Raw genomic sequence first — 24,469 nt, 5'->3', positions numbered from 1 at the left:
CCCACAAAGGATCACACTGGTCTGCCGGCGGCTACGGCCTCTGGGGACACAGGGTGGCACATGCCATGCTTGAGGGAGGGGGGAAAGAGAATCACCCATGAGCAGCAGAAATGGATTTTATTCAATGTGGGGACTTTGCGTGGCTGATCCTGTGTCCACAGCTGCCTGCTCCTGAGCCTCGCAGCTGCCTGCAGCGTAGTACTTACAGAGATGTTTGCATGGAGCTTGATGAGAAAATGCTTCCTCTTGAAACTCAGTTTGCGAATTTTGGACCAGTTGAATGTGTTGATCTTTGTATTGCCCTGCAAGGATGGACATGGTGGTTACAGCAAGATGGGGCAAGTGAGGATTGCAGAAATACGAAGGGCCAAGACCTGAGCTTGTAGGACACTACACAAGACCCCGACGTGGCTCTCGCTGCTGCTGAGGTCTGGGGAAGGGGTGCCAGGATTTGGTGGTTGCCCATCAGTTGATCCCAAAAGTGGGAACTGAGGTTCAGGGCTTAACTCTGCCTACTGAAGCTATTTGTAAAACTCCAGGACCCCAAGACAAACCTCACAGAGGTCAAGGCAGGGAGTCCAACCTGTCCCAGCTTGAACATCACATGAGTTAATGCAGAATCAGCCCCCCAAAAGAATTAAGATCCTCCTCTCCTTTGCTGGGAAGCATAGCAGAGCTCAGCTCACTCCCACGCCTTTAGACCCAGCTTAAGCAGGCAGCAAGCATACCTTACCCATTATCATTACGGATCAATTTAGATGCAGCCGCACAACACTGGTGTCACAACAGGACCAGGTAAAATTGCGTTACTCCGTGGTGTGGCACCGAGACCCTCAGCTTTCTGGGAGAGCCCAGATTTTAATGGGCTCACAGATGCTCTAATCATGCGTGAGGGGTGTTTATGGCTCTGAATAAATAACCGGATCTGGCAGCACTAATTATGAGCAGCAGACCCACAGTTAGGATTTTTTTTTTTTCCTGCTCTGGCAAGATGTTCTCAGGTTGAAATTAGCCAGTGTGGGAGGCAAGCACTGCTTCACGCCGGCTGCGAGGAAGTCTGTATTTATTCTGCAGCTACGCCGTGATTACAGTGTTATGTAATTGCACAGACGTGAGGTGGCTATTTTCGCTGGAAGATTATACAGTGAACACATGTGACGCAGCCGTGTAACCTGTGGTGCTTACACGGCCGCGCTCGCTGTGACAAGAGCCAACAGAGCCAGGGCGGGCACGGCGGCACTCAGCCAGCGCTGATGGAGGCGGTGGGGCTGAGCCCTGCAGCCATGCCCCGGAGCATCACCTCCACACCGGAGGTCTGCTGGGGCATGCTCCCTCTTGTAGGATTTGGGAGGGTTTGGAGCATGCAGGGGGGAGGAGGGTCCCCCACAACTGGAGGTGATGTCCCTGGGGAAAGGCCACCCCTCCTGGGTGCTGGCAGCCCGCCCCGAGCCCCGGGCTCACCCGCAGGACCAGCACCCCCATGTGTGTCACGGCCAGGTTGATCTGCGTCCCCTCGCCATCGCTGGCGGGGTGCGGGCGAATCCCGTACATCTCCAGCTTCCTGGCCACGTCCAGCAGCTGAACATCCGACTCGGCCGGCATCTTCCCGCTGGAGACACAAATGCGTTGGGAAGCGACAAGAGTGAGAAGGCAGCTGCTGAAATGGGCTGAAAAAAATGCCATTTTGGACGTGCCCACGCTGGCATCACACCCCCCCCCCAGTGCCGGCCCTGCCTGCTAATGGGAACGGCCCCGTCGACAGGCGCCCTTCGGGTGCTTTGGGTGGGCAGCCACGGTGCGGAGCAGCCCTTACCTGTGTCTCCGGTGGTAGTGCATGATCTTGTTGTCCAGGTACTCCTGGTTGGGCAGGTACCTGTGGGTCGCCAGGTGCTGCTGGTCCGTCTCCTCGTGGAAGTCGCCCAGCTCGGCTGCGGGGGACACGGGGAGAGCACGGGTTAGGCTGCGAGGGGTCACTGCAGGGGAAACCCCTGGCTCTACAGCCGAAGCGCCGTTGAGCACCCCGTCCCCGGGGAAGGGGCACCATCCCTGCGGGCGCTCGCTTGCCCTTACACTGCAGCAGGTGGGAGACGAGCAGCGCTGCGCTCTTGTCGCTGCAGGGCAGCCGCCCCAGCGCCAGGTCCTTCTTGATCTGGAGGGTGAAGAGGTACCTGTGGAGGGGGACAGGAGCATGCCCTGGGGGGAGCCAGGCTCAGCAGAGAGCCGGGCGCCAGGCTGAGCCGTGAGGGCTCTGCTGCGGGGGCCTGGCTGTCCCCGCACCTCTCCCTGCGCTCGCCCACGTTTCAACTCAAGGAATGCAGGCCTGCAGGGCCACGGGAGGAGCGGGCAGCCCCTGGGGAAGACTGCAGCTGGGCACCACCACGACCAGTACACCCCTGCCATTGAAATGCCCATTAGTATGTTTCAGAGTTAACATTCCTTTATGCTTTGGAGGGCAATTGCATCTCTCAGGGCTAATGCTCTGTGGAAGCACTGTCTTAGTTTTATTCTTAGATCCTGTTCGCAATGCTTTCTCTAAAACATAAGAGCTAACAATGTCATTTTTAAAAATAAAATTAAAGTTCTTCTTTCAGAACACAGCTTGAGGCGGGAGCTAGACTGAGCAAAGTCAGACTTGGTGCCCAACTGCTAAAGTGTTTGGCAGTAAACAAATCGCAGCCTTTTAAGACGGCTGATCCTTCAAGTGGATTTTGTTTAAAAACAGAGGATCAAAAAAAGATACTCGCTCAGTTTTTGTTTTGTAAAGTACAGAGCTCTTTCAATACTTAGGATAACCACAGCTCACAGACAGACTCGGGTAGATGAAGATAAGGAATTAAATGCATGCTTCACAATTGCAAAAATACAGGACTGTGCAGTAAGAAAATAATAGAACAAGTACTGTACCTGGTCAGCTCTTCTCTCAGATGGCCGGGGTCCACTGGGAAAAATTTCACCATAAATTTGAAAAGAACCTCCTTAGGATCTTAAAACACAACATCTTCATAAGTTTTCTTTCACGTGTCTATTGAGAACATTTACAACTCTCTTCACACATGCTGTCTTCTTACAGAGTAAATTACTCTGAACCCTTACAAATCAGGGCTGGAATCCCTGAACATCAGAGACTCCAGCCTGGCCCCAAAAACCAGCCTGCCCGGACCCCCAGTGTTACCAATGGAAGCAATCAGGGAGTTGGACACCTGAATAATACTAAAGAGAAAATGCCCCAGCAATTCTTTAAATTGCAAAGAAAGACCCCTGTCAGGAGGGGGGGTTCTGTGAAGTGGTGCCAGGGGTGCTGGTCTGGAGCGTGGCCAGAGTCCCAGTGTAATTGTCATCAGCGGGGCTGAACATTAAACTAAGCCCTCCAAGCACTTAGGACGCAACAGCTCCATAGGAGGCTGTTTGGGCAAAGCTTTTTCGTGGGATGAGTGTGAGGAGCAGCCAAGCTCATGGCAAAGAGCATGGAGGGAGGGAGGCAATTTTGTAGGCACCGACTATCCCAGGACACCATGGGATGGCTCAGGTGCTCCTGGAGGGACAGGCCAGGAGGGACAGGGAAAAAGAAATTGGTGCCTGAAATAATCCCAGTTCTGGTGCACCCAGAAAGGGGAGGCTCTTTATCAGGCTTTCCTCTTACAGGGAAATTCATGCAAACACTGTACTGCAGCCTCCCCGTGGCAAATACTGGGGTCATGGCCTCATGCTTTCGACCACCTCCTAGTCATCCTGTATTTGGGGAAAATATCGTTTGGTTCATTGAGGGGGTGGAAATGGGCACAGGCTGAAAGGGGCACTGTGTTAACATCGGTCGTGGCCGCGGCAGGGGATGCCGAGCCCGAATTCAGGTCAGGCTCCGCAGCATCTCCCCGCAGCGGCTTGGCGGGGCTCGGAGAGGAGCGGCAGAGCCTGCGAGGCACACGGCTAACCCCGCTTCACACAGCGCTCGTGCCGCGCAGGCTGCTGAGAGCTGCAAAGGGCAAAGGAGGGCACGCAGGGAGCGATGCCTGCCGCTCTGCCAGCACAGCAATGCGCCGCGCAAGCATGCACGCAGCCGCCCTTGCTCCTCTGCCAAGCTGTCAGGTTATTAACGGCTCAAGCCTAAAATGGTGCAGATACCAGATTGCAAAGGCAGCAGTATTTCTACAGGATTTTATACAGACTGTGGTGCCTTTGCAAACAATCCTGCCCAGCCTCATGCTATAAAATGAGCTCAGGTAAATGCTGGAAACCAGAGACCCCGTCCCCAAGCAATAACTGCACAAACGTGTCTGTGCTAGCATTGTCACTGGCAGTGATTTAGAAGAATTTTATTTTTGAAATACTTACTTTTGACTTGCTTTGTTATGGGTTTTAGTGGTTCCAACCAGACCTGAAATAAGGCAATGAAGAATTGGGTGAATAAACAGCACAGCAGACAGGGAACAAAAGCAGCAGCATCATGCTAGAATGCAACACAAAAATGTTGGCCAGCTCAGCTGCTGCAGCAAGCCGTCCCGCTGGGCAGCCCCACACAGATGGCTACGGATAAACCCCATGGGCTGTGGCTATCACCGGGGCTTTGCCAACCAGCTCGCGGCTCCCCTTCTAACTCCCATTTTCAAGGGGTTTTTGGCATCGTGGCAAACCTTTCCGTTGAAGTTTTCCACCTGATATTTCAGGGAGGTGCTAGCAAGGCCCCAGCCGGGCGGGCGATTGCGGCACGGTGCAGCACCGGGGCCCCACGCCGCGACCCACACTCACGTGGTTCCCAGCCTGGCTGCGAAACTCCAGCCCGAAGTACTCCTTCTCCACGAGGTTGAGGTGGCTGCAGGTGAGGTTGAACAGCCCTTTTCCACAGGATTTTTGCTAGCAGACAAACACACCATGGAAGCAGCGGATTAGGCAGTGGTGACTGGGTTTCAGTGAGATGGGGGAGACGTTTTAGCTCCCTGCCTTCACCCCAAGAGGAGCTGTGGCATTTTCCTGATTCCCCAATCCTTACTCAGTTAATGCTGCTGGTTTTGGCATGTGGGACAGGATGACCGCACACTGTGTGCCCCTTACCTCTGCTCTTGGAAATCGGATTCCTCCTCATCACTTCTCCTTTATTAAGGAATGTAAAAAGGAAAGGAAAGGAAAGGAAAGGAAAGGAAAGGAAAGGAAAGGAAAGGAAAGGAAAGGAAAGGAAAGGAAAGGAAAGGAAAGGAAAGGAAAGGAAAGGAAAGGAAAGGAAAGGAAAGGAAAGGGAAAGAAATCTTGCTTTTGGCTCACCTTTTGCAACCATCACTGTCCAGGCAGCCCTGTCCCTGGCAAACCACTGAGCAATCCCCCAGGATGAGCATCTGCCTGAGCCAGGGAGGGCCATGGCAAACGTGCTCAATTAAGAGCAAATGGGAGCACACCTCAAACCTGCACAGTGAGCCCGTGTGCCCCGACAGCTGGTGACTGGGTTGCTGGGGGTGAGCTGCTATCATGGTTAATGGTAATGAACAGCAACAGGACCCTGCGGAGATCCTGCTCCTTGGGCCCTGGGTCATCCGTGCACTTTAGCAATATTAATAAGTGGTACTACGTGCTGATAAGGGAGGCCAGGCTGTAGCTATTCCCAGTAAACAGAAACACTTGGAGGGTGTTTTGCTTGACTTGTTGCTGTGCTGTGTGACACAGCTGGGGAACAACCCGGGAGGCCCCTGACTTTGGAAAATGCTCCAGAAAGCACCAGAAATGAACCTGGCGGTGACCCACCCCAGCAAAAACCCTGCTAGCCCTTTATCAACTCATGAAAAGCAGGCCAAAAATGAGTGTGGGTTAGTGTAAAAGCAAGCTGGAGCAGAGAGGCTGGGTTAGACAGCTGCTAAATTATGGCATTCCAGGTGATGGAAGCAAAGGCAGGCTGCAGCTCCCCATGACAGCGGCTGCTCCCGGCAGGGACGGGAGGGACCCCGGCTGCTGGCGGTGATGCTTGCTAATAACCACCTTTCACAGCTTCTTCTGGGATGAAATTGCTGGCTCTGTGCTGAAAGGCTGCTGAAAAGTGATAGCGTAATAACAGCATTCGCTCTGCAGCACTCCTGGTTCTCCTCGAAATTACTAGATCACAGGGGTAATTAAAACAATTATAAATGTTTATTTCCAAGCTAGAATTTTCTAGCATGAAAGGCCTTGGCCTTTGTCAGGCAGCCAGGAAAGACAAGCATTTCTTACTGGGTTATTACCCACCACATGTCTGCTGGGAGTGACCCGCTCCCCTCCAAGCCCAGCACTGCCCAAGGCAGGCACCGCGGGAGACGGGCAGCCCTGTTCCCAGGAAAGCCTGCTCGCTGGGGAGACGCAGCCCTGTGGTGCCGGGGATGGTTTAACAGCAGAGCCTTTCCTCTTGCGGAGTGTTGCTTGCAGGTGTCCCATCCTGGGTTTGTGGTGTCCCAAGGCCCCGACCCGTGCTGCCGCAAGTGCTGGGGTATGGTCGTGCTCGGGCAGCATCAGCCCTGCAAGGCATCAGGTGAGAGCAGCGGGCGCTGTGCTGGAGAAGCACAGTGCCAAGCAGGAGCGTGACGTGTGGGGCTGGCTGCCCGCCCCACATCCGACCCTAAATGTGCCTTCGATGGCGTTGCAGGGCCAGGATCGCACCCACAGGCTGAAACCCCTGTGTAGAAGACAGTTGAAAGGAGAGGCTGTGCTCGCCCCTCCTCTCCTTGCTGAAAGCAGCTGGGACTGTAAGCAGAGTAAGAAAGCAAGAGGCACATCCAGAGGCAGACAGCAAGGTATGCGACACACGGGGACATGCACGCTCGTCCCCAAAGGACACTGTGGCAGCACTTGCAGTCCAACAGCAAAGCCACATTTCTGCAGCGTTCCCTGTAGCGCAAGCTGCTGCACCCAGGTCTGCGGTTTAGGGGGGAGCGACAGCTCGTGGGATTTGGTGTGATCTTTCTCCACCACCTTGGGAGATGTAATGAACGGGTTAACTTTGTTCATGAAATCGCATGTGGGGGTAGGGATATTCTTCACTTATCTAAGACCATGAGTACCGATGATTAGCATATGTAGAGAGACGTTTACAGAGCATGAATGGGACTTGAGTCACCTAAAGAACAGCTGAGGAAAACTTCGGCCTTCATCCCAACAACCACCAGAAGGCAAATTACGACCACTTAACACCTGATGGCACAAGATACCGAAGATACCAGCCAGCCATCACGTATCAGGGACTAAAAAGACTGTATAAATAAAGAGGCTCTTCCCCTGTTTGAGTGCGAGCTTGTGGCGGAGCACTGTCTCCCCGGCCGCCCAGCGCTGTTTTGCTCTTTTATCGCTTGCTAATAAATTCGATCTTTTATTTAATACAAATTGGCTCCTCCAATTTGTCACGAGCGTCTATAACAAACTTGGTGCCGTGACTCGGATCCAGGTTCTTTGGTGCGGGCCCTTTCAAGCGGGGAGGCGCCCTATCCCTGGATAGCCCCGTCTTGAAGAGGTGCTGCCGCCATACCCTGGACCCACGAACCCCTCTAAATTACGATAACTGAGCAAAAGAACCTGCAGGACCCCTTAAATTTTGTGCACGAAGACCAAACGAAGACCCCAGGAGCGGGTGAGTATATAAAGCGTGAGCCGTTTGGTTGGGGTGGTTATCCCGAGGTGCGATTGTGTGAGAGGTCTCTCTGAGATCACATGAGTGCGGACCCTCCAGTAGTGCAGTTCTCGTAGCCCGCGAGGGAGCGAGTCACGACCGAGGGGAAGTGAGTGTGTGTGTGTGGATAAAGGCACCTCGGAAGATGGGACAGAGGAAAAGCAAGCCCTCTGGACCCATGGGGATGGGGAAGGGAAGTAAGTTACCAGACATACCCCCGGACAGTCCCCTAAGCCTGATGTTAAGATATTGAGACAGTTCACCAAGGAAAAAGGATAGGTCTAAGGAAAAAGATGATTAGTTATTGTATTGAGATTTGGGGTGGAAAACCTCCCAGCAATCCTCATGTACTCTCGCCTGTGTTCGGGTCCTCTGAGGATTGGGTGTGTCAACAATTAAATATATGGGTAAACAATAAAAGACCACCAGCCAGCCCAGAGGAAAGTGAATATGCTGCCTTATGGATTTCCCAATCCTGGGAAATGTCATTCCTCTTTGCCTTAAGGGAAAACAGACCAGATAAACTTCTAAAAGATGCTGAGGACCCCCTTTGGCCCCCTCCCTATGCCCCTCAGGCCCCTCCTCCTCAGGACCCACTCCAAGGCCAGGAAATAGCCCAGGCCCCTCAACCCCGGCACCCCCTCCCAGAAGGTCTGCACGTAATAAAATACGAAGAAAGGAAAGATTGTTCTTTCTTCGGGAAATGTTGGTGCCTGGTGAGGATGAACAGGGGGGACCGGGAACGGGGTATGTGGCAGTCCCCCTTAATACAGGGGATGTAAAAAATTTAAGAAGGAAATGGGGAATCTGTTAGATGATCTCCTGGGGGTAGCCGAAAGGTTGGATCAATTCTTGGGACTGAATTTGTACACGTGGGATGAATTACAGTCTATCCTGGGCATATTATTTACCGTAGAAGAAAGGGACAAGATTAGGGGGGCTGGGATGAGACTCTGGGACCAACAACATCAGGCTGGCCCGGCAACGGATCAAAAATAGCCCTTAAATCGGCCAAACTGGAATAATCAGGATCCGACTCACAGGAAAAAGATGATACCCCAATGGAATGGCTTGATTGAACCATTTGAGGTGGTTATTAAGAACCCCGAGATTCCAGTGAGAGTTAAACAATATCCCTTATCTAATGAAGGGAGAAGGGGACTAAAACCTGAGATTAAAAGACTATTGGGAAAGGGGGTACTCGAACCCTGCATGTCCCCCTTTAATACCCCGATTTTACCAGTAAAAAAAATCTGATGGTAGCTATCGGTTGGTGCATGACCTAAGGGAAATCAATGGACTGTCAGCCGGTTCCCGGTAGTGACAAACCCACACACCCTGCTGAGTCAATTGGGACCCGAGAACCAATGGTATAGCGTAATAGATCTTAAGGATGCATTCTGGTCATGCCCTCTAAAGGAGGAATGTAGAGATTATTTTGCCTTCGAGTGGGAAGACCCAGACACTCATAGGAGACAGCAGTTAAGGTGGACTGTACTCCCCCAGGAGTTTACAGAATCCCCAAACTTATTTGGACAAGCCCTAGAACGGGTTCTACGGGAATACCAACTGCAGGATGGAGTTGTACTAATACAGTATGTAGATGACTTATTGTTAGCAGGAGAAAATCAAGAAACAGTCAGAAAAGAAAGCATACGGTTGTTAAATTTCTTGGGCCTTTAAGGCCTCAAGGTATCACGGCCAAAACTACAGTTTGTGGAAAAGGAGGTGAAATATTTAGGACACTGGATAAGCAAGGGGACTAAGAAGTTGGACCCCGAACGAGTAAATGGAATTTTATCACTGAAAGCCCCGAGGAGTAAACGACAGATTAGACAATTGTTGGGACTATTTGGGTATTGTAGGCAGTAGATTGAAAACTTTAGTGCGAAAACACGATTTTTGTATCAAAAGTTAACTATGGATGGGTTGCTTAAATGGACCCCGGAGGATGAAGAGAGATTAGAGGGTCTCAAGGCCGATCTAGTTAACGCCCCTGTCTTGAGTCTGCCTGATGTGAAAAGACCCTTTTATTTATTTGTGTCCACTGAGGAGGGGACAGCATATGGGGTTTTGACCCAGGAGTGGACAGGAAAAAAGAGACCCGTGGGGTACATTTCCAAATTATTAGACCCCGTCGGTAGAGGGTGGCCCACCTGTTTACAAGCAGTTGTTGCTGTAGCCCTGATAGTGGAAGAAGCAAATAAGATAACGTTTAGAAGTGAATTAAGGGTGTTCTCCCCTTATAATTGAGGGGATCTCCAACAAAAAGCTGAAAAATGGATCACCGATGCTAAGCTTTTAAAATATAAGGGGATCCTAATCCATTCCCCTAAATTGGAGATCGGAACAACGAACTTGCAAAATCTGGAGCAATTTTTGTATGGGAGTCCTGAAGAAAAATTAACACATAATTGCCTTCAGACCATTGAAGAACAAACAAAAATTAGGCTAGATCTGGAAGAAGTAGAATTGGGAGAGGGAGAAAAGTTATTCGCTGATGGGTCATCTCGAGTAATAACAGGGAAAAGGAAGTCAGGACAAGCAATAAGAGAGCCCAAGCGAATAACTGTGGTACATGTTAAGGGACACCAAAGAAGAACAACCCCTGAAATTCAGTGAAGCCAGGTGATATGGTTTTAATAAGAGCCTGGAAAGAATCCTCTCTCACTCCTAGGTGGGAGGGGCCCTTTCTTGTTTTACTTACCACAGAAACTGCTGTCCGAACTGCAGAACGAGGATGGACTCATGCAAGCAGGATCAAAGGACCAATTTGGAGTTCTCATTGAGAGGCGACCAAAGACCCTGACAGCTTGAAAATCAAGTTCCGAAGAAAAGTGGAGGAGTGATACTGTCTTTTGTAAAAATCCTCACTGTATATGTTATCTTTATATGTTACAGGTGTAAACTTTGTAGAGAAAAGTGGTGGACACATTGCTCTTATGGGTATTCCCCTAGTGACATTTGCCACGAATGTTATAATTACGAACAGGAATTAATTGAGCAAGCATTATGTATGGGAATATCAACTGGAAAAATTATAAAAGACTCCAAAGAATGGTGGGATATTTTTGCTAAAGACATAAACCCTGAGAGGTGTTGTCTTTATGTAAATGCGTTATGCCCAACGAAGGCTGAAATAGTACAAGTATCCCGCAGACGAACAGTAGTCAGAGTGGGGTGGGGAGCTTGGGAAGTGAAAGATACAAACTGGGACGCATATGAGTCAAAGCAAAGTAAATATAAAGGAGGTTCCCCTGAAGAATACGACTGCTGCCGAGAAGATGGTACACCTCGCTGCTCTAAGCAACAGAGTAGGCAGAGAAGAGGGCAGAGACGTACTGCTGTGGGGATTAAGGTTGATGAACTACCTCCAGAGAAGGCTCACGGAGCCTCTTGACTTATTACTCCCAAATAAAACATCCTCAGAGCTTCCCCAAAGTCTCCCATCTCTCACCAGAGATGAAAACAAAAATCAAAATGATTATCAGCACCCTCGGAATACCTGTCGCAAGGGTAAAGGGACACCACTTTTCTCAAACTTGAGATTAAGCACTTGAATGATAGGACTGTTACTAATGCTAATAGAGACAACCCAAGGCAAAGGGAACCCCCACCAACCTTACAAATGGACGCTCTATAGGTGGGAGGATCAAAAAATACTACAGCAAGTAATTGCTGCCGGGGTCCCAAGCTTTAATCAATCCTTATGTCAGATCATACCCAGGAACCCATGTCTACATAACTTAGGCTTTTAGTTTTGTCCCAGTTCTAACCCTGGAAAGGGGTATTGCAACCATCCCGACTCTTACTATTGTGCTTATTGGGGTTGCAAAACTATAGCTTCTGATTGGATTCCTAGGTGAGGTACAGATAAATTCCTATCTGTAAGGTGGGGGTCTCATGGATGTACACCTGCTTCAAATGGTTGGGATGGAAGCCAAACAGGACTATAGAGTGGAAATTGCCCATATATTTATATTAATGCAACCAACCCGAAAGATCCTGCTTGGTTAACCGAGGGAACATGGGGAGTCAGACTTTGAAAACCAGGCGCAGATTAAGGGGGAATAATTACGATAAGGAAAGAGCTGGTGCCAAATGAACCCTCTGGTGTAGGACCAAATTCAGTCCTAACAGAGGAAGATGATAGTAACAGTATTGTACAGACTGCTACTATCCTCCCTAATATAGACATCACTGAAAACAATATCTCGGGCGTATCAACAAGAATCAATCCATTGTGGGATATGCTCCAAGCCAGTTATCAGGTACTGAATGCCACCCACCCTAATATAACTAAGCATTGTTGGTTGTGTTACGACATTCGACCACCCTTTTATGAAGCTATTGGGGTAGACAGTAGATTTAAAAAGTCCAACGGAACAAAGCCACCTCAGTGCTTATGGAATAAGGAATCTGGACGTAAACAAGGGATAACAAAGTCCCAAGTATCAAGAAAAGGAAGATGTATAGGGAATGTCCCAAAAGACAAATGACACCTGTGTAACACAATTCACAAATCAAGAGAAATAACAGCTGAGTGGTTAATTCCTACAGATAATACTAAGTGGATTTGTTCCCAAACTGAGCTTACACCTTGTATATCCCTAAAGGTTTTTAATTGGATAACTAAATATTGTATACAAGTAACTGTAATACCTAAGCTTATTTACCATCCCGAAGATTTTGTTTATGACTATCAAACTACTCAGGCCCATCACATACAAAAAAGTGAGCCCTTGACAGCCCTCACGGTAACAACCCTCATAGCAGTCGGAGCTGCTGGAGCTGGTACAGGAATAACCTCCCTCGTACAACAAAATCAAAAATTTCAATCCTTAAGAACAGCAGTCGACGAGGATTTGGCTAGGATAGAAAAAGCCATGACAGCCCTAGAACAGTCTGAGTCTGTTAGGTCTTTATCAGAAGTAGTATTACAAAACAGACAGGGCTTAGACCTAATGTTCATGCAGCAGGGGGAGTTATGTGCAGCCCTACGGGAAGAGTGTTGTGTATATGTTGACCATACTGGAGTAGTTAAAGATACAATGGCCAAGCTACGGGAGAGGTTAGAAAAACGGAAAAAAAGACAGGGAAGCACAACAGAGCTGGTATGAGTCTATGTTTAATTATTCACCCTGGTTAACCACCCTATTGTCAACTATTACAGGACCCCTTATCTTGTTAATCTTATTTTTGACTTTTGGGCCATGCATTTTTAATAAGTTGATCGCTATTGTTAAAGGGCACTTAGAAGCTGCACACTTAATGCTGTTACGAAAACAATATAAACAAATAAAGGATAAAGGAATTAATCCTATCCTCGGGCGGGCAAAAGAAGTATTAGATCGATTTAATGAACAAAATCAGGATAAAATAGAAAAGGGGGGATTGTAATGAACGGGTTAACTTTGTTCATGAAATCGCATGTGGGGGTAGGGATATTCTTCACTTATCTAAGACCATGAGTACCGATGATTAGCATATGTAGAGAGACGTTTACAGAGCATGAATGGGACTTGAGTCACCTAAAGAACAGCTGAGGAAAACTTCGGCCTTCATCCCAACAACCACCAGAAGGCAAATTACGACCACTTAACACCTGATGGCACAAGATACCGAAGATACCAGCCAGCCATCACGTATCAGGGACTAAAAAGACTGTATAAATAAAGAGGCTCTTCCCCTGTTTGAGTGCGAGCTTGTGGCGGAGCACTGTCTCCCCGGCCGCCCAGCGCTGTTTTGCTCTTTTATCGCTTGCTAATAAATTCGATCTTTTATTTAATACAAATTGGCTCCTCCAATTTGTCACGAGCGTCTATAACAGGAGATACCTCCCATGCCAGGCATGCTGCTGTCTTCTGCATGGCCACAGCTGGCATGCAATGCCACGCACCAAAAGCCACTACCCCTGATGCTCCCAGTGCCCTTGCTGGACCAGCTCGTGTATAACCAGCTCCTGTCAGTGAATTCCCACCTTTACTCATCATAATGGACACGAGACCACGGGAGACTTTGTCCTTCACTCAGCCCCAGCAATTAGTTTTTCTGGGCTTGTTTGGTTTGCCTTTTCTTTCTTTTTTTTCCTTCCCGCTGAATCTTGCCCTGCAGCAAATTCCACTAGCAGAGATGCCCAGGCTTTGTCTGCCCAGGCTGCAAAGTGGTTCGTCCTTTCTGTGCTGCTCTGGGAGGGCTCCTGAGGCTGCCCGGGCTCAGGGCTGCTTTGTCTAAACCCTTTCTAGAGAGAAGAGTGACTTTTTATCAGTGAAAGCACATGCCAGGTCACAGCTCTAGCTAACCGGGGTGGGGGGGAGGAAGAAGGGAGGCAGCTTTGCAATATCTCCTCTCAGTGCAAGAAACCCATTGCAGGCTGACCTGTGACGGTCCCTGAGCCTGGGGCTGGGGCAGGGGATCCCAGTGTCCTCCCAGTGCAAGGCGCAGGGCTCACAGCATCCCAGCAAGGTCCCGTCTGCGCCATGGCTCGACCCTGGGGTGTTCAGCAGGGAGGGCACAACAGGGGACATTCGGGGATGTGCCAGGCCCCTGCCTTCTCCTGCCCTGGGGGCTCCGTCCTGGCTCTTCACCGCCGTCCCGGGAAGCACCTAAAGGAAACCCTGGGAGGTTTCCAGGGGCCGCAGGGAGGGTGCCAGGTCCCGGCTGTCGGCGAGGGTGCGGAAGGAGGCAGAAGCCTTCCCGGGCCAGCACCCAGCACCGGGAGGGGAACTCATTCCCGTGCAAAGCTGGGTCCGAATGAGACCTCGCTGCACGTGCCGGCAGCTGCGATACCCACGTGAGGCAGGTGCAGACGCATACGCCAGGCACGAGGTGGAGGGGGAATCAGGCCCGCCGTGCGTTCTCTCTTTTGTCCTTTTCCCTCCCATTATACTGAAGTACCGCACGTTGAAAAGAGCTTTCCGAAGTCAGAAGGGGCTTAGGAAGAGTTGCTTGAAATATCTGCTCAAAACTTAGCCCAAAGCGGTCCTTTTGTAATGGAGAAGTCACTAATTCAACTACTCATTTATCGTACCCATACAGCATCAAATGCAAGAAATGCCTAAAAGGGGTTTCCAATACCGTTCCATGCTAAAAAAGGAAATGACCAGGAATTCCTCTAATGGAAGCTATTTGCTGCAATAACATGTTGTGCAGAGCTATAGTGCTGTAAGTGTTTTGGGCAAGTAAGAAAGCAGAGATGGAAAAAAAGTGCAGCAATATTGTACCAGCAGCATCTCTCAAATTGTCTCTCACTATGCCCTGATCCAATCAATATGAAAAAAAAAGCATTTTTAAATGACTAGTCTCATTTTTAAGCTAAGTCTAGGTCTGAGATACATTAATTAAACTAAATCAAACAACTCCCATACTGTGCCAGGTGATGGAATTGCTTTACAGTCTTCTTCTATGCAAAACAAATTGCTATCGCAAAGAAACCAAGCAGTACATCCGAGACTGAGCCGTTCTCAGCCTATGCTATAAAACCAGAGGACAGAACTGTCTGAGTAATGTAACAGAACTTGAAGAAACCCAATTTATATGAAACACTCCGATACCAGATGAGATGCAGGTTAAGTGCTAGAACAGATCTACTTGAATTATCTAATTCAATTAGCTACTATGATTTTCCAATCCTAAAAAAACAGTAAATGCTCAACCACACTTGTAAAAAGATGTTTCTAACACATAGTTAAGCTATAATTTACATTTAGTTTCAGTTATCTATATACATATATATATCTAACAACACAGATATTAATCCTTAGCATTTAAAATCTATTTATTTCAGCAGTCACTATTCAGAACTAGCATTTATTAAATATGTGAGTTAGTTACTAATGACAGTGTATTGTGGGACACTCTCATGCAGAAAATAAGATACAGTGAGTTTTTTCCTCAGCTACTCTCAAAACACCCGGTTTTCTTTTTCAGCTGAATGCCCAGGAACAGATGCATGCAGATGTTTCGCACCAGGCATAATTTGGTTAAATATCCTATTTTTATTTTCCCAGATTTTTCTTCCTTGTTGAATGCTTATACTGGCAGCCAGACAAATGAGAAAAGAACTCGACACTTGTCAAGAACATCACTTCATATTAGCTGATTTACAAAAGATGACACCAGATAAGTAAAAGCCATTCCTCCTTCTTTATAAATAATGCCAATAAGAGGGGAGAGTGGGAGTGTGTTGGTGCTGAAAGATACTTAGCAATCAGCACTATAATCTCTTGTTTTGGATTTGAGGTTTTTTTGCTTTGTTTTTTTATTATTTTTTTTAAAGCTGAAAAAACAGGAGCTATCAGAGACCATGCAATCCTTCAGAGCAGCAATGACTTCAATAATTAGCACAAAACCCCCAGTAAGAATATGATACCCACTTACATCAACTACAAAGATCTTCTGGGAGTCATCCAGAAACTGGACTTTCAGGTGCAGCATCCTCGAGCATGTGGCTGAGCGTGCGGCAGGCGCGGGAGTGCTAGCAATGTGAGCGGTGTGCCGGGAAGGGAGCCCTGACTCCTCTTGCACACATAATTTCCCTCTCAGTTGGATGGAGAAGGCTGCAGTCACAGATGTGGAGCAGAGGCTGGAGGAAAGGAACTGAATGCCTAAAAACAAGTTAAAAAAAAAAATACTGATACCTCCCCTGGTTTAAATATGGTTTAAAGGATATTTTCCCCATGTGAATTATGGGTCTATTAATAGGGGGAAAGGCTCTGCAGCAGCTCTGCAAGAGTGGCATTAATAGGGCTGAGATAAACACGGAGTTTTTACAGCTGGTGGTGAGCAATGAGAGTGCAAAGCGAGCCCACGCTTCGTACCGTGGGGTCAGGGAAGAGGAGCTGAGCGGCTCTCCTGCCAAAGTCACCGAGCAACAAGCATCGCCTTTTCTCTGGTCTGGTTAAGGTGCACTAAAAGACCACCTGGCTGGCAGCTGTGCCCGCTCCATGACAAGGCAGATAAAGTCCTATCCACTGAGCAGATGTGTGCCGGCCGGGCAGGCGGGCTGGTGTACTTCTCTGGAGACCGGGAAATGTTTCCAACTGAACTTGAAACCAGGTGGGAGTCCTTCCCGGGGAGACAGAGGAGGACCTGCTACTAATTCCTGGCTGGCACCCTGGTTTGGCAGCTTAGTGAAGTCTCACAAGCCTTTGGGACAAGCTGGTTCCCGTTTCACACCTGAAAAGCCCACGTCCCCACGCACTAGCTCATCCTCTGAGTGCCAGAGCCAGGTGCCCACGCTCCAAACCCCCGGGGCTCAGCCCAGGCTGCCGGGCGCAGCCTCCCCACGCCGTGGTGGGTGCCTGGGGCTTGCACTCGCACTGCTTCTCTGCCCCAGCTACCGCAGGGACACGAGGAGCCGCCTGACCCCTCTGGCCGATCTCGTCCGGCAGAGCCCCCCCTCACTAAGCATTTGGATGAAGGCAGCGTTTGGGCGGGAGCCCCCGCTTGCAGAAATAAATGCACTGAGTAGTGCCAAAAGGCAGGAGCTGGACTGTCATAGGAGATTGTTAACCGCTGCTGCTGCTGGAAAAAGTCACAACCACATATGATCCTGTGGGACCCAGAGCGATAGAAATGCATCTCAGCCACATTAAGTGCTGCGGAGATTTTGCTCATTGCTTCCTTCCCAGTTTCCACCGAAACATCCACTGTAAGTCACTCCAGGCAGTTTGCTGTGGTCCCTCTTACACTTGCCAAATATTCCTGGGGATGTCAGGACAGAGCCTGTTGGGGCATACACATGGCTTGTCATCTGGGGTGCAGAGAAGAAAAACGTAGAGCTTTTTAGCTACAGAAAAACTTACTAGTCTTCAGCTAACCAGGACAAAAAAGAATCCTAAAAGTTAAAGCCAATCTGCTTTTCCATGTAAATCTGCTCCACAATCTGAGCTCATCGTCCGCCAGTGGCCGGGAGGGGCTTGCTGTACCGAGCGTGCAGCACTGTGTCCGAGGACCAAATTTCCAGTGCTGCCCTTGGCCCCGGGGTCTGGGCTCTTTGTGTCACGGGAGAAGGGCGGTGTCACGTACAAACCGTCTGGGGGGGCTGAGCGCACTTTCCCTCTGCGGTTTTAAATGTTTGTGCCGTCAAACATTGATGGGCATTGCGGAGAAGAGCAGCACTCCTGTGAGCGGCTCACACATCGCAGGCACGGCTCTGCCACGGTGGCACTGGGAGCACAGCAGGAGCATTGGACCAGCAGGAAGGATGCATGGGGGTGAGATGGAGGAGCCCCCAAACCCCAGAAAAAGCCAAGCCTCCCTGCTACAAGCTTTCCTGGCATGCCAGGGGCACCAGCTCTGGGTTCCATGGATGCTATTAGAAGCTGAGCACCAGCCAGCTGGGTTGTGGGTAGAAGAAAAGGGTTTATTTCATTACCGTGGCATGAAGGAAGGGGACTGTGTTGGGTTTTTCAGGGCCTCTAGCACCCTATAGAGGCATTCACGCAGACAGTGTGGAGCCCGCAGAGGCAAACAAGGTAAATGAGGACTTTTTGGGGGTAGGAGAGTAAGGGACAGCCAGAAGAGATGTGGGACAAGCAAAGCCCACTTGGGACGTGAGAATTATTGCTGAGAGCAGAGAAGATCCACCACTTCAGCAGATGAGAGACCCATTTTACTCCCACCCATCTCCTTCTTTCTTCTGGAGGTGACTTTGGGGCTGGCTGAAGCAGCATGCATGGGGAGCACCAGCGCGCCAGGAGGAGCAATCCTGGCTCCCAGCCTCAGTCAGTGCTGACCTCCAGCTGGGCACGTACCTCCTCTTTATCTGCAAGGGCAAGGAATAACGTGAAAATGGTGTGGAAAGCATGGAAGAGGTGAAGGGCAAGCACAGCCATACCAGCAAGCGGGGAGGTGACCCCGAGCAGCGGCACCGGAGCACGGCAGGAGTCTGAGCAGCAGCGTGTTGGAGCGAGTACTGCTGTAGGGCTGTTTGCTCAGCCAGCTCATCCCTTCATTTTTAATACTCTGGACCCTGCTGCCACCATCCTGCATTGCACCAGCTCTCCCAGGAAGAACTCCAGTCCGCTGAGTGCATCTGAACTCCTATTAGGCTGGATGGTATTGCATTGAATCAGGGTCTTCTTCAGCCTTTCAAATACCCTGGTGTTTGCCAGGATGGACCGAGCAGAGCAAGAAGCAAGAAGTCTCCTTCCTCCCAAACCCAGTAGCCCCTTTTCCAAGGTAAACTTTCACACTGGTCTTTAGGGTTTGCTCCTTTGTTCCCCTGTTGGCCCCAGAAGTGGGGGCAGCCTGCAGGACAGCTGATGGAGAGCTGAGTCACTGCGGCTACGCTCCACAGAGCCTCTCGAAACGGTGAGCCACCGGCACTGGGCAGCGAGCGAGTTCAGCTGCCGTCCTCCAAAAGGGCTCACTTTGGGCCCTGGAGATGGGTGAAGAAGCACCCCAAACCTCCCCAGGTGATTCCTGATAGAGAAGCAGGCTCTAAGAGAGCAAATTCTGGCAGAGAAGAGACATAACATGCTCTCTTTGCATTACTGTGGCCATGGCTCTGCATGCTGCTGTACCGTGTGCTTTGTCATGCTTATCTTCAAATTCTGTTTAGAGGAAAGGAAAAGAAGACAGATAGATAAAGTCATGGAACAGAGATCTGCCAGGGGATTTTAAACACCATAGTCCAAAAGGCAAGAACCCACACCCAGCTCATTGCTGAGAAGGAGAAGCACTCACCCTGTTTTCCACACCCAAAATATTTGCTACTGGCAGCTGCCAGAGACAGGGACTCACCTAGGTGGACTTTGGTCTGTGGTGGCTTTTCATACATTTATGTTAGACCTCCTCTTCCTCAGCTAGAACTGCCAGGAGAACATCCATGTTCACTTCTCACCCAGCCATAACCCTCCCAACTGCAGGGACAGCAAGCAACACGGCTGCTGGCCTGCCGTGGGTGGGAGCAGGCTCAGGCACAGCCAAAGTCTTTCTGAACGGCACTAGGCACACAACAGGAATATCATCAGCTAGTTAATAAATCCAAGGCATAGCACCAATACTGCAAAACAGGGAAATTTATTTGCAGAATAGGGTATATCTGCAACATTCCTGCTGCCACACCAAAAGGAATGGTCTCACTCTCAGCGGCGGTCCCAGCTTATGTACTAATTGCCTTAAATTTTTATAAACTATGCCCCCAAACAGGTATTTTCAAAAAACAAAGCCTGAAAGAACCGAGTTTGTTTGGCTTAAAAAGAGAAGAAAGAGGGAACAACAATAGCCTCCTGATACATGCAGGGCCATTCCAGGAGGACGGATCGGCTGTGTTCCCAAGCTATGGGGAAAACAAAGAAATTGCTGGAAATTGCAGGGAAGATCTGACTTAGGTCCTAGGAAAGACCCTTAAAGTGTGAGGCGGGAGAAATACTGGAGCAGGCTGGAAAAGCCAGGGATGACTCAGACACACGTCTGTTAGGGCTGGTCCAGGCACACTTGGTCCTTCCTTTAAACCTTTAACAAAGACTATCATTCTTCACTGACTTCACAAGTCACATTATATCTTGAGCATATCTCAACAGTTATGGTTGACTTGCCATGTGCTGTCCTTCTAAAAACATCTGACCCAGAACTGTTCTATTTATTGAATATAATAAACAATGATACATTTGCATTTCCATCAAATTTTCTTGCCAAACATCAGCTAAATAGTCTGACATCACTGTGCTGAAACTTATTACTCCTAAGTAATCTCTGAGAAAACGGAAATTATTGCATTTTTTTATTTTGTGTTTAGGTGGGTTTTGCCCATTAGCTTCCAACTGCAGGATAAGACTTCTCTGACCAGCATTTTGTTTTGATGCCAGAAGGTGACATTTTCCTCTCCGGTTTGCCCCAATCCTACCTAAGAACATCCTGCCATGGTGCCTCCTCATCTTGCTAACATTCCCACCGAGAGCTGTACTTATGGCAATGCAACATCACAAGCATTATTCACTGAAAGCAGCTCCACAGACACCCTGGCGTTCATCAGCATTAATAACTTGTCTGCAGAACTGGATGAGACTGAGAGGAGGGGAGAGCTTCTGTGCATGAACACTGGCAGGAGGAGTGATGGTGAACAGCCCTAACGTTAGACTGGAAATGAAGACAGGTTTAAAGAAGAATTGCATCGTCTGACAGTCTCGCACCGGGTGGTTCCAGTGCAGGTGATGACACAATTACACGCTAGCTATACAAATTATTTGCATCAGTGTTCAGCTGGTAAGGATTACAAGATAAACAGGGACAGGGGTTTTGGGAGTGGTTTGGTTGCTGTGCAGGCAGCTCTCCTGCAGGCAAACATCCCAGCAAAACCAGCAGACCTGAGTTCAGTACAACTTGCAGGCACGCGTGTGGGAGCGGAGCGTGACCCTGACGTGGTGAGAAGCATGGTGCCGTTTCAGCTGCTGGACCTAGTTACAATAATAATAAAAGAAATAGGTTTAGCTGAGTTTAAGCACTAAGCCAAATTAAAAGTCGCCTGATTCACCCTGCTATTTTTTTTTTTTTTTTAGTAACAGTTTCTGATGCTCAAGGAAGCAGAGTCATATGAAATCTTATTCTTGTGATTATATTTTTATTTCAGCTTCAGCGGCTGAGGTAAATGGCTCTTTTTACCTACCTGTAATAAGAGAGTAGGAAATCACAACCTCTATTATGCACAAAAGACTCCAAATACAACTGCAATTCCAGCCACCCGACAGACAAATTAACTGTAAAAGTGCAAAACTTTCTTTGGCGTCCTACTAAGATATACTCACACCACGCTACCAAAGTCCTGAAATATAAATGAATTTCCATTTCTCTTCTGTTTTCAACCTGTGCAGAAGAACCGTGTTTGATGTCCAGGGACAGAGCACAGCCCCACTCTGAGGACTATTGCCAGGACGAAGCAGCTTTTTGCTTCCAAGCTCCCTCTCGTGGTGGTTGTGCCCAACGACAAATACAGGAGACAATTCAGTTTGCAGGGGTGAACAATTCAGTACAGCGATAACACAATCTAGCGTGCGTCAATGTATATCGTTGACTTTTTTCTTCCTTTTTCAGGTTTTATATGCTATGTAAAAACTACTATCAGGCACTGAAGAAGGCAGTTTGCTGTAAGGAAATGCAAATGATAGCACAAGCTATACAAGAAACTAAATAATAGCCTGACTCTGGTATTACCTCATTTTTAATATGCCAGTTGTGCTCTGTTGTTGGTACAGCTATATAAAAAGCACTCTGGATGTTTAATTCAAACAGATCACTTCTTTGAAACATGAGAAAGCAATTTATACAGAAAAAGAAAGCCTCATGAATGTATTGAGTCAAAGGAGTGCTGGTGCCTCCAAAGACTCGGGCATCTCTTAGCATTCAGTCATTTCTAGCTAGGGAGATGCACCTCACTACATCTATGTAGGAGTACAAAGCACAGGACTTGTCCTTAATTTCTGTCAAGCATGAACTGTTCCTGGTCCACTTGCACATCCCCACATCAACAAGCTAAAAGTACTGTGAGCTTACCTGTAACCCAGCAGTCTGCGACAAGGTCTCCGGACGCCCGGGCTCTCTGTCCTTGCGAGCGCTGTCAGGAAATCAAACGAATCAACCCCTTCCCTAAGGCTCTCCGTGAGTCACGTGCAGATCTTTCCTAGGTTGTGCCCCAAGGGAAAAATCACAGACCCCACGTACCACACCGCAGAAATCTGAATGACAGGTGGGCAGCGGCCGCTCTTCTGCTCCTGCAGCCCTGGCACCAGAGAGTTATGAGACTAGAAGCAGCAGCAACTCTTCAGAAGGGAATTAAAGGCCAGGATGGTGAAAAACTTTGCTGAGCATCATCAGGAAGGATCCTACAGCCAAAGGCTTCGTCTGAGGAAGCTGCCAAATTGAGTTTGCAATGCTGGGTGAATAGACTGAATCCTAGTGGAAAGGATGGAGTTCTAAGAAACTATATTGCTTATTTTCATGACAGATGTGGTTTCCCTCTTGGCTCAAGACAACTAGCTCTGGTTGAGTAAGCCTCGATTACATCTAGGCAAAGAAATGCACGTTCTCCACATACCTTCAGGCCAATGGATCAGACCCATCTCACCATATGGATCTCAATCCTGAGTTCTGTTAACGTTTCCCTCCCAGGTAGCCTCTCTTCCCCCACTCCCTTCTTTTCCTTTTATTCTTCCTCAAAAGACCCTTATCACACTTCAGTCCTACCAAGGCCCACCAAATGCCAGGCACATGGCTCAAAGCAGAGCTAAAGTTGTGTCAGAGCCATTCTTCACAGCAGGCACTGGAGGACAATAGGGCAGCATCCATCTGAGGGTGGGAGCTCGGTACTTTCACAGTGATCAAAGGTAATCCCAGTCTCATGGTTCCTCTTCCAGGGGTTCTGGCAGACGGTGGTAGCTATGAGACAGATGTGTTTCAAAGAACAGGAAACATTCCTACATCATGACTGTCCCAAGGTTTCAGGGGTACATTCATAAAACCTTTCTAAATTATTAATTTGGGCCCCAAGATGAAACAATTCAGATGGCCTGAGATACTGTGCTGACAACTAATAAAGAAACAGCTTAGCTAGCTACAAGGAAAGGAACCCAGCTGGACTCCAAAGTACTTCTAACCACAGGCTGACACTGGACAGGCCCTGAAGCTAAAAATCTTTCTTCTAACCTATTAAAAAATACATCTGCATTATTCAGATTAGACAGGGCATTTGGCAAGTCTGTGCTAATTCCTGGAACAATGAATGGAAACCAGTGCCAGGATCAGTAATGTGACTGCAGTCACAGAGACACAGGGCTGCAAGGGACTTCAGGAGATCGCACAAGACAACCTAACGTACAGAGGACAGGAACTATCCATGCCACACACACTCCTTCCTCCAGCAGAGGTTATCCGATGTTGTCTGAAAATTCTCCACCACCTCCACGTAACTGGAGCTTGCTCCAGCACTTCAGCCATGCTCTGTAAGCAGCTTTCTCTCTTTTCCAACATAAATCAGCTTTGCTGAAAATTCAGTTTACTTCTTGTTTTCCCATAGCAGCCATGCTGTTGCTGATTACACGATCATTATTAATTTGCTTTTAAGAAAAAGGGTCTAAGGTCTATTACAACAGTAGGATTAATCCCAAGCTGATGATTAACCATCCTATCTGCCAGTTCCCAAAAAGACAAGTAGCCCTTAAGGAATGTCACGAACAGCAAATATATTTTCTCTTTTCTGGGCTGACCAGATAATTTAAATCTAATGTCAAGGCAGATCTTCTAAGGACATAAAACTGGATGAACTAGTCAGCCTAGAGGCAGGAAAAAAGAAAAAAAGTTAACTTGAAGAGCCAGAAATTTCCCAGAAACCTGATTCTCTGTTTGGTTTACTGAGTTGCAGTCATTTATCAATTATACCTTTTAGTAGAAGTATAAGAAGTCTAATTCTGAACCAGTTACATTGTAGTATCACAAATGTATGAAAGACACTAATGCTTTTCATAAATCTGAGAAATTTTTAACTTTGTTTGTTAGGTTCTAGCCCACTTATTTACATGCAAGAAGTCCAATTTCAAAATTATTCTACAGTGCTGGCGCATCTGATTCCAGGTAAGCCCAAGCACCTCCCCATCTTTAACACAGCCTTCCACATTATGCCCCCGGGAGGGAAGTGCTACAATTACCATTTTTCTTCGAGGCAAGAACAATTGAGGTCACCCAGTAACCAGCAGCGTCTTGGTGTCTCAAATCCCACACAAGCCTAATCACTGGAAATATGATTTGGAGGAAGTAAGTCACTGTTAGAAAGCTGTCACAGCACACTCAGACAGAACCAGCAGAACACCAAGGAGCATGGACACACCACAAACCAAACAAACAGCAAAGCCTGCCTATGAG

The 24,469-nt window shown here is 48.5% G+C and overlaps 1 protein-coding gene across 5 annotated transcripts in view; it reads right to left on the bottom strand.

Annotated features, from left to right (window-relative positions):
• The window catches only part of FRMD7 (FERM domain containing 7), a 33,014-nt gene that overhangs the window by 3,450 nt on the left and 5,095 nt on the right, over nucleotides 1-24,469 (bottom strand). The window contains exons 3-11 of one of the 5 annotated variants that reach the window (XM_041118947.1): nucleotides 22,109-22,990; nucleotides 15,992-16,218; nucleotides 4,744-4,848; nucleotides 4,330-4,372; nucleotides 2,905-2,938; nucleotides 2,071-2,168; nucleotides 1,814-1,928; nucleotides 1,462-1,609; nucleotides 207-302 (exon numbers count right to left, since the gene is read on the bottom strand). In XM_041118947.1, the coding sequence (XP_040974881.1) occupies nucleotides 207-302; nucleotides 1,462-1,609; nucleotides 1,814-1,928; nucleotides 2,071-2,168; nucleotides 2,905-2,938; nucleotides 4,330-4,372; nucleotides 4,744-4,848; nucleotides 15,992-16,048 (696 nt within the window). In that variant the 5' untranslated portion in view covers nucleotides 16,049-16,218; nucleotides 22,109-22,990. Of the gene's footprint in view, nucleotides 1-206; nucleotides 303-1,461; nucleotides 1,668-1,813; nucleotides 1,929-2,070; nucleotides 3,023-4,329; nucleotides 4,373-4,743; nucleotides 5,114-15,991; nucleotides 19,052-22,108; nucleotides 22,991-24,469 lie in introns of those variants that run through there. The other 4 variants (XM_029996845.2, XM_041118946.1, XM_041118945.1 and 1 more) reach the window with 4 other exon arrangements.

This window comes from Aquila chrysaetos, chromosome 21, assembly GCF_900496995.4.
Source record: "Aquila chrysaetos chrysaetos chromosome 21, bAquChr1.4, whole genome shotgun sequence".
Classification (NCBI taxonomy): domain Eukaryota; kingdom Metazoa; phylum Chordata; class Aves; order Accipitriformes; family Accipitridae; genus Aquila; species Aquila chrysaetos.
The sequence above is the reverse complement of the archived record's forward strand: the minus strand, read 5'-3'. Positions and strand labels throughout refer to the sequence as shown.